Consider the following 15,607-nt stretch of genomic DNA (forward strand, 5'->3'; position numbering starts at 1 on the left):
CAACTCATATATATGAGTTGGCATTGCCTATATTTATTTGTTTTATTTATATAATGTTCATTATATTAATTTAGAAAGTAAACTTTGTATTCCTGTGTTATATATGATTAAATCTCTCTTTTTTCTCCCTCTCCAAATATATATGTACAGTAAAACCTCTATATAGGAATACACTTGGGACCGGACTATTTGTATAACAATTGGGAGGTTATTCCTATATAGAGGTTGGTATAACAAAGACTCTCAGCACTTGGGACCAAACTTTTGTATAACAATTGGGAGGTTATTCTAATATAGAGTATTCCTATATAGAAGTTCTACTGTATCATGAATTATATCAATTTATAGAGTTTGGTGAGCTATCAATGTCATAGAGGGTTTTGGGACAGAAAACTGAAAAGGAGATTAAAAAAAAAACTAAAAAAGTATATAATTTAGAGAAATAATAAAAAGAAATATACAAACATAAGTTTTCTTTTCTATTTTTTTTTAAAGGATGGATTTATCTATTTTAATTTTAAACTAATTATTAATCAATTATATGTTATATACAATATGATCTTTAGTTGAACCCCCAACTTTTAATTTTAAAATAAACTGATTGATAATTTGTATAGAATATTGTAAAAATGACATAGAAAAAACAAAAGCACAAGTAATCTCAATACACATGAATAGATCAACAATACAATGACCTTTGATTAGAAACAAACCACTTTATTAGGTACAAGTATAATGCAAGTTTCAATAGCATGCATTTCCAAACACTTCGCGTGAGAAAATATGTGTTGGAAATAAAATATTTTTCAGTGTTGGGCTATGATACCGAAAAATGAGAAAAAGTGGTCTGAGTGGCTATTATTTTCAACAATATAAGAATGAATAGAGTATAGTTCCAAAAACTTAATTGTTTGACTCTTTTGAAAATTATAAATCAGTTTTCTCACTTTCTTCGTATAATTTTCCACCTTACTTTTCTAAGCAAATAAATACTGGAAAATCAGAAAAATATTTTTCTACACAATATTTTTCGGCAAACAAACGAGAATTTGTGATAACCGGATTAAAAATAGTTAGTTAATTAAGCTTTCAATTTTTTGTTAATAGAGTTAGTTAAGCTTTCAATTGATAAAACTGAAAGTTAAGTGCTGGAAAAAATAAGTATGAAATTACAAGTGTTAAAAATATTAAATGATATAATTATTTTATAAATATTAAAATTAAGTACTAATTTAAAAATATTAATATTCAACTTAAAATTTTAAATTAAATATTTTAACTTAATTGAATATTTTAAGTGGTTGAAAATTGTAATTATAAAAAACACTTAAAATAAATAAGTATTGTCTCGCTTGATGAGTTGATATTTAAAACTGGGAAAGAATGTCTCGCTTTTGACGAGTTGGTAGTCGCCAGAATTAATGAGAACTCTAAGTTGGAACTGCTGAGAAATGGGTAAATTCCTTTCGAGAGCTGAGTTACTTTATGCTAAGCTTGAGCGTCTGATGAACGCATTTTGGTGGGGCTCGAATAGTGGAGATGGCAAAAGCATTCTATGGACTTTCTGAGAAATCTGTTCATGGAATGGGTTTTAAGAAAATGAGGAATTTTAATTTCGCTATGCTTGCAAAACTAGTGTGGAGGCTTTTAAATCATCCTACTTCCTTAGTGCCTCAAATATATAAAGCAATGTATTATCCTAATTCACATTTCCAAGCTCTGTTATGTTCGACGTCTGCTAGTTCATCTTCTCCGGTTGCACGTCCATCTACTAAGCAGTGTCCGTCTTCGCTTGGTATGTTGAGGTGTAATATCGATGTTGCGATTTTCCATACTCAAGGCATTGCTAATTTTGGTTTCATTATCATAGATCATTCTAGTAACATGTTCGATGCGTCAATTGAGCTTTTATCATGTTCCTTAGACCTCTTTATTATTGAGTGTCATAGTGTCAAGGAAGCATTGCGTTGAGTGAAAGAGCATAATTACCAAGATATTATAATGGAATCTGATTCTCAAGCATTTGTTAATGTTTTTCATACTATATATAAGATAGATTTGGTGTTTGGTTTTATTATCTCTGATTATAAATCCCTTTGTGTGGATATCATTAGTTGTCGTATCAGTTTTGTTAGACGATTAGCGAATCCTGCAGTGCATACTCTAGTGAGAGCTACCAATTCTGAGTCAGGTTGTAGAGTATGGGCTCATTTTCCCACCGCTGCTACCACATGTGTCAGATGTGCGTGTCTGGATAATTCCAGCGAGGTCCATATTACCTTGATAAATTGCAATTTCCGCCCTTTAAAGATCGCCTAGTGAAAAAGGAAAACAATTAGTATTAAAATGGGCATTAAAAGTATAATTTCATCATGAATTTAGTCTTAATTAATTATGGGTTTTCATAAGTATAAACTAAGCACAACACATATGTTTACTTGTGTATGTTTATGATGTAATTTTAATTGTCAGTAATTTGCAAGAGATTGAATCTGTTAAAATGTATTTGGTCCGAGTGGTAAGGCGTTGAATCTCTATTTGACAGGTTTGAGGTTCGATTCCCCACTCTGTTAAAATTTAACCCTCATTAATCAACCCTTACCTAATCTTTTTTATAATAAAAAAAAATTAATTTGAGATGTAGAGTAATTGTCATCAAAACTTATTGCAACTCGAGTATTTAAAATCATGTCCAACACAAGGGTTAATATTAATTTATAGAAAAGTTATTTTATAGAGTTCTTCAGCAGTAAAAAATATTGACCATGTGATGGGGCAGGTGACCTGTTTCACTCTGTTTTTGTTTTTTTATGAAAAATATTCTCTGATTATATGTATGAAAATGTGTAGAAACTTTTTGACTTTTAAGTCCAAAATTACACCAACAAAACCAAACACTACGTACGTACACAATGGGGTAATTGATTATTGATTTTATTTATATATTAAGGTTGAAATAAGTGGTGATGCCATGAAATTTGTCTCATCCTCTGCCATAAAAAAGAAATGAGAAGTATCAGTAATCAATATATAATATGCATTGAGACCATTTTGGTTTCACATAATAAAATTAATCTAAATATATTAATTCTAAAATTATGCATAATTTAGGATAATATTATTTATGTTAAGACACTGTCAAGCAGAACGGTAGGTCAATTACTTGAAATATTTAATTTTATATATCAACTAACAATTATGTATAAACAAAACAGCATCATATAATATATTATATATCAACATGTACGACAATTAATCACATATAAAATCGCCCTTTTATTTGAAAATAATCTCTCTTTCTCTTATTGTCCACAAATTTCATTTAATAAAATGTTGGTTTACCCCTTTTTATTTTTATTTTATTACACGGGTGTGATGGGAAACCGCAAGAAAACTAAGAGCATCTCCAAGAGACTCTTAGTACACTCTCTAAAAATAATATAAATAATTGACTCTTAGTAGTTTAAGAGCGGCTAAGATATATCATCTTCAACAATACTCCTTATATTCACTCCTTATTTATTATTTTATTATTAAATTATTGTTTATTGTTATATTTACCAATAGTGTGAGGAGAGAGACTGATCAATAATAAAGTATAAATAAAAAATGAAGTTAGGAGGCACTAAGAGGTGGAGAGAGACTCTCTATTAATAGAGAGGATGGAGAACCTCTTAGTGATTTGAGGAGCCACTAAGAGGCTGTTGGAGCTCATTTTTTATTCTCCCTCCTCAAATTTTAACTTAAGAGCCAATTTAAGAGGCTGTTGGAGATGCTCTAACTACTAATCAATCGAGAAAGGCAATAGTCACAACTATTCAGGAGGTACATCATACTCGTGAAGATCTAAGAACAGAAGCTCTATATAGTTTGTCATCCAGTCTGTTGCATGGTTTCCTTCCTAAAGCACATGCACCAATTTCACCTCCTAATCACAACGCTGAAAAAACTCAAGATACATAGAGATAAGTTAAAAATGTAGGTGTTTATTATTCGAATCTGTCTGCACTAAGTCATTCACAATCTGCGAATCAAACTCCAAACCAACTCTTCGATAATCCGTCTCCCAAGCAAGTCATAAACTAAAAAACAGACCCCAAAGCTCAGCTAAAACTGTTGTACAAAGCCCTAAATTAACACCAAAACCACATAAGCAAAGACCACTCCCGAATGATACCGACAGCCGAAGTAACACATGGATTGTCTTTACTAGCACCATCTGAATTTATCTTAACCCAACCCATATCAAGGGGCTTCTAACCGATCATAATTTCCTGACAAACTTGCGGCTTAACAATAGAGCATAAAGGCCCGTTTAAACCCCAACACTTGTAAACAAAGGAAAGAAATTTTATCAAGAAGGATACAATGATACAGATTAATGACAAGGGAGTTAGTTTTAATCGTAAACTAACAAAGAGGTTCATTTCTCTAGCTAAACTAGAATGAGTTAATCCCAATATTCACAAGCTAAACTCGTAGGAGTCGTGAAATCCTCATTGTAGAAGGGATATGAACCCTAACATAAGCTCTCAAAGAGAAAATATAATTTGATTGATGAAAAGTTAAGTGATTATAAAGAAAGAGATGAATTTATCTCAAACCCCACATGACAAAGTACATAAAAGGTCAAATGTACACAACTAAATAGATAAAGCTTAAAGGGTAAATTAGGGTAGAGGTAAAGGGGTGGCATGGGTTGTAAATAAGGGGTGGTATGAGTTGTAAATAAGGGGTGGCAAAGTTGTAAATAGAAAGGAGCTGGAGTGAGGGGTAAGATTAATCTTGTAAGGCATTTTAAAAGTCCACACGGCGTGTGGCTTTATATCCGAAATGTAGCTGTTGTTTTTTAAAGTCCACACGGCGTGTGGAATTCTCACACAACATGTTGGATTAATTCTGACTATCTAACTTTTTTTCAACAATCCACACATCGTGTGGGATCAATTTTCACATGAATGGTCTTTCTTTTACCACTACTTGTCCCTTCTCGTTTAGTCGACTAGATGCCCGCATCATACACTCCCTTTTGAAAAGAACTTGACCTCAAGTTACTTATTAAGTATGGAAAAAACTCGTAGACCTTAAGAGGACTCTAAGCTTTCAAACCAAACAAAGGTGTTATTCGAAATGAATTCATGCAGCCCATTCCACAAGCTTTCATATTCACCTTCTTCAGACGAACTTCATCCTATATTGCAACTTGTGACTTGCTCCAGTTCTTATACATCATTTTATAGTGATTGTGTTCTAACATAGAGTTTCGAATAGAGATTAGATTAATTAATTTTCCTTAATTGGAATTAATTGCAAACAAGTTAATTTATACAATAATAAGAAGAAACCTATTCCAACTAAAATAAGGATAAGATAGTGTCCATCCTAATCTAGGTTTAGAGAGATGCATATAAGAGTCTCAAAGATACTTCAAAGTAAGTATCCTATCGATAATTACAGAATTATTGTTAACATGTCCCTCAAGCAATTTTCAGAGAGTTTGAATGGGTACTTGACAGAGGTTTGATTAAGATATATATAACATGGTCCTCAAAAGGAATAAAATGAACACTAAGGATCCAGAATTGACATGTTCGCGTACAAAGTGATAATCTAACCCAATGTACTTGGTGCGAGCATGGAATACAGGATTTACCGTGAAATAAATTGCATCAACATTGTCACACTAAAGCTGGACAGAGCGAGGATGAGGGTACCTAAGATCGCGAAGTAACGAGGTGAGGCAAAAGAGTTTTAACATCCATTTGATGAAGCTCAAGATCAAAAATATATCTTTAATGTCATTATGATTCTAAAAGAGTCTTTCAAAGAAACTTAAGAAAAAATCTATTTAAAATCAATTGTTTCCTTTTGGATGAGTCTTTAGCAATGGGGCATACCTTATATCTTTCCATATTCACATGACCCTTTAAATCTCTTTTGGTCTTAAGTATCCATTTGCAAACAACTGGTTGTGCACCTTCTGGCAATGGGATAAGGTCCCAAGCCTCATTGTCTCTCATAGACATCATTTCCTCATTTATGGAATCAATCACTTACGAGAATTAGATCTTTGCACTACTTATTAAAAGTTGATTGGATCTTCTTCCATCAAGCCAATGTTTTCCTTATGTTCTTGGAAGGAAAAATGGCATATAATCATCATAATCGCTTTTCTCTAATGAATCTCCTTAAATGCATGTGTTCTAGATGTTCTTGAGATTGTTCTTCTGAAAGATGAGGAATAACATTGTCTTGATATGGATTTGTTTTTACAACAATGTGAGAAATAATATTTATAACCTGATTATTGTCAAAAAGTAATTGGAGGAATATTTATCGGTTCCTCCTCAAAGATAATATTCTTAATCGAAATTCTTCTCGCAAACTTAACATTTCTCAATAAATATTGTATTTATTAATGGGCTAATAAGTTTAGTGTGACTCGTGGTAAATTAACTATAAATTATCAATATCAAATGATGAGCTATGGATGTATCAAGAAATCAATTTAACCAAAAACCTCAAAATTATAGTTAAAATCTAATAATAATAGGCTTTATATTAATTTCTCACACACATTTATACGCAAATGCTCTTAGACTTAAAGCAACTACATGTCTATCCTATCACTAAACACCACATCAACAGATAATAAGAATTTTTTAGTGGGTAGTCATTATCATATAATGCATGGAATTGGAAAAACTTATATTTCATGAGAAAATGACAAGCAAGACTTTAAAAATAAAAGGATGGCAAACTGAAATCAATAACTATAATTATTTCACTTTCATATATATGAACACATGCAGCCAAAGTAGAAAATTAAAATAGGCTTATAGTAGACAAATATGTTTTGTATATCAACCTTTAATTATCAAATTCATTAAAATAGGTTTACTGAGAGGAAGATTTTTCTGTTTGCTAATATTACTGTAACTAATTTTGGAAAAGAATGTTTCTTTTTCTTTATATATATATATATAGAATGAAAAGCCATGATGAAAAGTTATGTCTTTTCATTCAATTAGGTCGGATCCAATCGGATTGGGTCCCATAAAGGACGACCCCTCCGAAATATCCAACAATTTGTATTCTGATGTCTAAATTAGTTTGTATTCTTATGCATAAATTAGTATTAGGAAAGATGATAATAAATTACAATAAGATGTTATTATCTTAAGTAATTAATTATTGTCTTTTTATAAAGGTCCATTCATTGTAACATGGTGGATCCCCAGTTCGAGTGGATTGTTATTTTCTCAGAGAATTGTGGATAGGTGGCTTAATCCATGTGAAGACGTGTTGAGCACATTTTATTTTTAAAAAGCATCAAATCAACCCGCTTGATTAAATGGACTATATCTAAAGAGTGAGATTTGATGTTTGTATTCTGGTGTCTAAATTAGTATTGGGAAAGATTAAGATAATTATCATAAATATTTACAAAATAAGAAAATGTTATTACCCAGAATAATTAATTAATATCTTTCTATAAAGGTCACTCATTATTACGTGGTGGATCCCTAGTGTTGAGTGGATTGTCACTTTCTTGGAGAACTGTGGATTGGCGGCTTAATCCCTATAAAGACATGTTGAGTACGTTGTATCTGTATAGAGCATTAAATCAATCTACTTAGTTAAATATACCATGTAAAGAGTGAGACCTAATGTTTATCATTGGTCCATATGGAGGTAGACCATTAATTGATGTTATCAAATATCTCCTCAGATTATATTTCAAGTCCTTTAGGGATTCGATTTTTTTATCAAAGGCGTCATTTACAAATAAAACTTCAGATATGGCTTTAGTTGCATCTTTTGCAAATGGCATGGATTCGCTTGGGCAGGATTTTGGAAAGAAGAGGATTCGTTATCTTGAGCATGTGATTCGCTACTGCATGTGTTCCATTATAAGGATGTTTCTCGTACATTTTTTTGTTACTTCTTTCATGGGAGATGTATTTTTAGCTTAATCCATGTGTTGGGGATTTTCTTTGGTGAGAATTTATTCACCAAGGTGTTGGACACATATCTTAAAGTAATAATTTCATACTAATGTGGATAACGATGATGAGGATCTTTTGATTCCCAATCGTAGATAAATAAGACATGTAAGACAGAAAAATGATCAAAGAAGGGTCGCACTCTAACGCTCCCACTTTGAAACTTAAGTTAGCCGAGTTTTTAGAACAAGAAGAATGGAATTCTGGAAAGAAAAATATGATGTACCTTGATTGCACTAGCTTCCTTCTCATTTATAAGGTTTTGAGGGCATTCTCGAAAAGTCCAGGTTTCCTAGCCCTACTTGACGTTTGAGACACGTGTAAGCATGAGGTTGTAGATACATCACCTAGTGGGACCATATGGACTTGGCTTGAGTTCACTGTCAGCTGAGTAAATCGAGATTATTTATTTTTTGTTGTATTGTGCATGTTCAACTGGTTCACATGGCTAAGGCGATCAAAGCTTTTTAAGGCTTTGACTGAAATTTCTTTTATCATGGTTTGGAGAACTAAAGGCTTACTACATGTATCTTGATTCCTTAGAGGAACGAAGGGTCTGAATCAGTGTAGTAGTGAACACTTCATCTTAAAGATGCATATAATAAAACATTTTATTTGCTACGCGTGTGAGTTATACTATTTGAAGCATATGTCTGTTTGCAAAAAAAAATGAGGAAAGGCATAATTTTTTATGGCACATATGTTGACCATTAATTTGTCTGTGGACATTAAGCGTTGTGACACGATGTGTGACCTCTTGATATGGAATGTCATGAGGTTAAGAGACATTCTGTTTTTGGAATTTTAATTCACACACCATGTGAAGTGTCACACGATGTGTTCACTTAGTTGACTTTAGGAGACAAAATTTCGTATTGTCAAAGTCTTCAGCGTATTTGTCTCAATTGTCCATACGACATGTGGAGTCTTCACACGTTATGTGGGATTGTTCACATGATGGATTATCCTTCGACACAGTGTGTTCCTTGCTTGTGTATTTGGGCTCAATTCTTTGTGTAGTTTTATCCCTTTTTCGCTCCCATGCGTATTGTGTTCATGTTAGTGTTTGTTAAGCCTGTAAAATGAGACCATTAAGCCCGTGATTATTTATTTTATTTTTATTACAACTAGAAAGTGATTGAAAAATAATGAAACTAAATGAAACACTTTCAAAAGTCCATGGATTAAAGCATTAAAACAATTTATTTACTCAAAATTACACAAAAGACTCTAAAAAGATAGGGATAAAATGTTCATATCAACCTAGTATTAATGTCTCCTTCCCCAAGGAATCACGAACTAAAAAACTTAATGGAGTTGATTGGTTTACTCTTAACCTTATTTCCAAGATTAAATATCTCTCGTATACTTTGAAATATTTCACTTTACGGATTATAACTTAACACAAGCCATTTCATTCCATAAGGTAAAAAATCAAGAATATGTCTCATCTATAGTATAGAAATAGTTTTATAGTAGTTAACACACACAAACCTAAAGTTATTTACCGCTTAAATAACATCATAAAATCAAGTAATTTTATAAATGTGGGTGTAAATCATGTGGATTCGATACCTAGACTTAACCATATTTATTACTTGATACGACGAGCTGCATTTATCCATTAGTTGTGACGTTCGAGTGCATAGCTCGAGTTCTCTCACCATGCAGACATTTGGGTCCTAAAAAAACTCCTGAATCTTCTTATTGTCATCTTGAAGGGTTTGTTGTTGATCAAGTAGTTTTATGTGTGTCGCAGTTTGGATGGACTGGGTGGCTTGAAAGTTATTCATCATTCTAATGAGTTGTTTTGCTGGTTCTCTAAATTCATCATTTGATTTGGTTTCCACGAGTAGGGGATCCAAATTCTATGGTGGAATTTCAGGCCCTTAATAGTTATCAATAGGGGGAGAGCTTGTGCTCGGGTTTGAGGAATTCACCATCTCATTCACTAGTGTAGATATCACTTGAAAATCAGCCATTGATTTCGAGGGAAAACTAGTCGTTGTGAGGAAAAAAGTTTAAAAATAAGATGAATAGAGTCATGTGCTACTTTACGCTCACCGCACTAAATAATGGAGAAGTGAGGTTCCGGGTCTCACTATATTGTATGTTGTTGTCATAAATAGTCTGCGCCTAGAGCGGTCCCCTAAATACATTCTGATGATCATATTAGTTAACAGACAAAGATAAAAAGTTCGTGAGAGATGAATTGGATCCATTTACCATTAATGAGCATTTATATTTATAAAGACTCGGAATATGGTGGAATGTCTTTTATATCCTTGGTTTTTAGAATTCAATCATTACGGGCTTGTTATTTGTTGGGTCTGCCTATAGACATGTAAAAGGGGCTGGTTTGATGGGTTTTCAATGAACTCACATTCTTAGTCACTTAATATATCATATTATATTGACTTAATACCTTCCTAGCCCCCTCCCCCCTCCCCAGTCTCAAGTTGGTCTAATACTGCAACTGACCCCCGAATTTAGACTTGTGACGACTAACCTTCTCAACTTACTTATTTGGAACAAATAACCCCTCAAATAGGTTAATATTTGTGATTTCGGGAGTTTTTTTATCCTTTAGTTAATGTCTCAGTAGATTAGTTAGATGTAACAACCAATATTTTGGAAATATTTTATTTCTGACGTAATATTATATTGAATTTGTTTTAAGGTTTAGGGGTTATTTGTTCCAAATAAGCAACTTGAGGAGTTATTTGTTCCAATTGAGCAATTTCAGGGTTATTTGTTCCAAATAAGCCAGTTGAGGGTGTTAGTTGTCACAATCTAAGTTCGAGGGGTCAGTTGCAGTATTGGGACAACTTGAGGGGGATGGGAAGGTATTAAGTCTATTATAGTACTAAAAAGATTTAATATGTAATTAAGTAGGGTTGGGCATGGATCTTGGAGAAATTGGATTGGATCGAATATCCGAGTAAAAAGATCCAAAACTGGACCGAACTGTTGACTTTTTTATCAAAGAACTGGACCGAAATTATCCAGAACTGGACAGATAACCGAATTAGATTGGATTGGACCAAACTGGATTGAAAGAACTAGAGATTCATATTAAATTTATATTTTATACATGAAGGTTTATTTTTTCCTATTTAGTGAAGTGTTGTATTTCTTATTTTTATTTAAGGTAGATTGTATTTCCTATTCTGATTTAAGGTATGTTAGAATTATTAGGGTGATTTAAGGTAGGTTATATTTTCTATTCTTATTTAAGGTAGGTTAGAATTATAAGGGCGATAATTTGTTAGGCCAACTGTATTTTCCTTCCCGTTTAATTGATTATATAATTGGTTAATGAAATCTTTCTTTTTTTAATTCTATATTCTTCTCTATATTCTCTCTGTTTCTCATTCGTTTTTCTTCCTATTCTAAAATTCTAGTTCATGAGAATTCTAGTTCTGACATCATCTCCTCAATTTCCTCTCTAAAGTGAAATCTAATTGTTTGCAATTTCAGTTTCATGTATTGTTTTTCCTACCGTTTCTTTTGGTTGTTGATTAAATCCTAAAATTTGTGTACATATGCTAATCAAAATAGATAAATTAATTTGGTAGTGTTTGACTTTAGTCAAATTTTAATTTTTGTTATTGAATTTTAACTCGTTAGAATCTGGTTAAGTTTTTCTGCTATTGTACTTTAATTTGTTACTGTTTAGCTTAAATTATGCATTTTTTAAGATTTGTGTGTGTTAAGATGTTAAAATTGTTAATCTTGAAACTAAGTTGTCCATTTGTTCTTTAGCAATTCGGTTCACCAATTACTTTATTTAGGTTGAAATTAATATTTGGTATTGTAAACACATGCTATTTATTTTGATTAAGAATTTTATATATTTATTGTCTTGAATTATATTTTTAATTTATTATTGGTAAAAGTATAAGTATTTTATTATTTGATTCGTCAAATAACTATACTGGATTGGACTGAAACCGAATCCCTAAATCTCCGAATTGGACCAGACTGGAATTTTCAATCCAATCATGGAGATTCATTTTAAGGAATCTCCGAAGTTCAATCAAATCCTGGAGATTCTTGAATCCCCCGAACTGGGCCGAAATGGACCCAGCTCTATAATTAAGTATCTAATGCCTCATTTGATAAAAGTAAAATAAAATGATAGATTAATGTATTAAACACTTATTTAATTTAAATGCGTTTTGATAACTATTTTTTATTAGTCAATTATGTTAAAATTCATATATTTTGATAAGTCAAAATATTCAACTTAAAATTTCAAGTTCAACATTATCGATTAATATTTTTAAATATGTACTTATTTTTCGTACACTATTTAATACTTTCAATATTTAATATTCAACACTTAAATTTAAGTATTTATGCTTTCAACACTTAATTTTCAATTTTACCAAACATTATTTAAGCTTATAAAAAAATTGTCATTGACACTTAATTTAATAGTTTAAAAATTTATTTATATTAAATGTATTTGATAACTTCAATTATTCAACCACTTAAAATATTCAATTAAATTAAAAATTACTTATTTTGATAAATCAAAATATTTAACTTAAAGTTTTAAATAAATATTATAATATTTTTATATTCGGTATTCATTGTTAATATCTATTAAATAGTTGTATCACTTAATTTTTTTCCTCATCTATAATATTCAACCATAATTACTTTTTTAATACTTAATTTTATCAAATAATACCTTATAATGCTATTATTTTCTGATTTGACACATTTCAAATTTAATAATACAATGTGATATATTAGATAATTAACAAATTGTGCCCTAAATATATATAATCTTTCCAATAAGGACAAGGACAGCTGGCAAAATCCAACGTTCAAATTTAAGTGAAAAAACAAAAATGACAAAAGAAAGAAAGCACAATAATTTCCTAATTTCACCTACGTTGTAAAATATAATTATTACTTTTACTTCCAAAAGATCCGTTACCAGCAATGAAAAACAAAACACAACAAGTCAGAGGTAGGCCACCTTACTCAGAAATCATTCATCATCTCTACCGATGATTTCGACGACAATCAGCCACGTGTACGGCTGATATCGAACTACAGCACCAACAATTATTGTTTTGCGTACACAAACATTATATACCAACCGCTGCAAAATGAAACGGTCAAGTTGGTGGTGGTGGGTTACAGCGTCCCGTTAGCCACGCCCACTAGTCGTAAAACGGGAAACCATTTTGCTATCTCCACTCTTCCACGTAGGACCCACAAATCCCCTCATTATAAAACGCTAAACTCCCTCTTCTTCCTCTTCCTCCGACTTTCTCCTTATCCATGCCCTGCTTTTCAAACAAACAGAGCATGGGAATTAATATGAACATGGCTTCCTTCTCCTTTTTTCTTCTGTTCCTCTCATTCTTTCACGTTGCCGGTACGGCATTCTTCTGATTTTTCTGTTCAATTTTATTTTAATCAATCGTAGTTTCTTGATTATTGTGTTTTTTTAATTCTTCTTTCTATGTGTTTGTAGATGCTACGGTTAAAATCGGAGTGAACTACGGCAGAATCGCCAACGACTTACCGGCGCCGGGAAAAGTTGTGGAGCTTTTAAAATCACAGGGAATCAACCGAGTGAAGCTATACGACACTGACTCAGCCGTTTTAACAGCACTTGCTGACTCCGGGATAAACGTCGTCGTTGCACTTCCTAATGAGCTCCTCGCTTCCACTGCCGCCGACCAGTCATTTGCTGATAAATGGGTTCAGGCGAATATCTCTCATTACTACCCCAAAACTCAAATTGAAGCCATTGCCGTTGGGAATGAAGTTTTTGTTGACCCTAAAAACACAACCAAATACCTCGTTCCGGCGATGAAAAACGTTTACAACTCTCTTGTTAAATTGAACCTTTCCTCCATTAAAATCTCGTCTCCTATAGCTCTTAGTGCATTGCAAAACTCATATCCGTCTTCCGCCGGATCCTTCAAACAAGAGTTGATTGAACCGGTGATGAAACCGATGCTTGAATTTTTCCGTCAAACCGGATCTTATCTAATGGTTAACATATACCCCTTCTTTGCATACTCTGCGAATTCTAAGGATATACCCTTAGACTACGCTTTGTTTAAAGAAAACCAGGGTGTGGTGGATTCCGGTAACGGGTTGAAATACACCAGTCTCATGGACGCTCAAGCCGACGCCGTTTTCGCCGCCATGTCAGCTCTTCAATACGACGACGTGAAGATGGTGGTGACAGAAACCGGATGGCCTTCAATGGGAGACGAGAATGAGATTGGTGCAGGTGAGGAGAATGCGGCGTCGTATAATGGCAATTTAGTAAAAAGAGTCTTGACCGGAAACGGGACCCCTTTAAGACCCAAGGACCCACTTAACGTTTTCTTATTCGCTTTGTTCAATGAGAATCAGAAACCGGGTCCCACATCGGAGAGACATTACGGGTTGTTTTACCCGAATGAACAGAAAGTCTACAATATACCCCTGCCCATGGAGACCTTAAACAGCGGACAATCGACGCCGGTCAGCGGTAACAAGACTGAAACTCCGGTTAGCGGCGGAGAAGTGTCGAAGACATCGGTGGGACATACCTGGTGCGTGGCCAATGGAAATGCTGGAGAGGAGAAGCTTCAAGCTGCACTGGATTACGCTTGTGGGGAAGGAGGTGCTGATTGCCGTGCGATTCAATCTGGTGCCACGTGTTATAATCCAAACACGTTAGAGGCCCACGCTTCGTATGCTCTAAACAGTTATTATCAAAAGAACGGACGTGGTACAGGCACGTGTTATTTTGGTGGTGCGGCTTACGTAGTCACGCAACCTCCTAGTAAGTAGATAATTCCTTCTCGTTTGTTGCATTTTCTTAAAATGGGAGATTAAAAACAAAATTAATTCATTTTAAATTAAATCATTTTGATTAAAAACAATTTCTAGCAGTGACGTGTATGAAATTGATGGTTATTAGTTAGAGTAAAATTTCAACTTAGGGGGATCAAATTTTGCATATTTATTCAACAATCTAATGGTCCTAACTTTTTTTTTTTTGGACAGTGTATGGGAATTGCGATTTTCCAACTGGAAATTGATTGCAAGAGAAGGATGGATGAAGATTTGCTTGTTGCATTTGATTTTTAGGGTATTTTTTTACTGTTTAGAATTAGAAAGAGTACTTTTTTTATTTTTGTATTTATTGTTTATAATATTCTTATTTTATTTTTTTAGTAACATAATATTCTTATATATAGTATATATGAAAATTATGATGATTTGTTGAGATTGTTAGAAGTTGGTTTGACTATTTTCTATATATGATAAGAATGGTAATATAATATCCAGTGGATTATAATTGGTTTATCTTTTTTTCTTGTCTTGTTCCGATTATGCATATTCACTATTTTCTCTGTCCCATTAATGTTAAATATTAGTCATTTTAGTATTTTTTACGTAAATTAAAAATTACAATTAATATATAATTAAATTAATAAATTTATATTATTTACATTAAAAACTATGATAAAACTTTAATACTTGAATCCAAAACCAAACTAAAAATTCTTAAAAAATTAATGAAATAGAAAGAATATTTATTAGTGTTAATTATTTAATTTGGTTAGTAAGTG

The 15,607-nt window shown here is 32.5% G+C and overlaps 1 protein-coding gene across 1 annotated transcript; it reads left to right on the plus strand.

Moving 5' to 3' along the window:
- Window positions 1–13,249: 13,249 nt before the first annotated feature.
- On the plus strand, window positions 13,250–15,347 carry LOC136219121 (glucan endo-1,3-beta-glucosidase 14-like). Its single transcript, XM_066006376.1, has 3 exons — window positions 13,250–13,404; window positions 13,504–14,814; window positions 15,039–15,347. The coding sequence occupies exons 1-3, from the start codon at window positions 13,308–13,310 to the stop codon at window positions 15,071–15,073; spliced, it is 1,443 nt and encodes a 480-aa protein (XP_065862448.1). The 5' UTR covers window positions 13,250–13,307; the 3' UTR covers window positions 15,074–15,347.
- Window positions 15,348–15,607: the final 260 nt, after the last annotated feature.

The sequence above is a fragment of the Euphorbia lathyris genome, chromosome 2 (assembly GCF_963576675.1).
Source record: "Euphorbia lathyris chromosome 2, ddEupLath1.1, whole genome shotgun sequence".
NCBI classification, from domain to species: domain Eukaryota; kingdom Viridiplantae; phylum Streptophyta; class Magnoliopsida; order Malpighiales; family Euphorbiaceae; genus Euphorbia; species Euphorbia lathyris.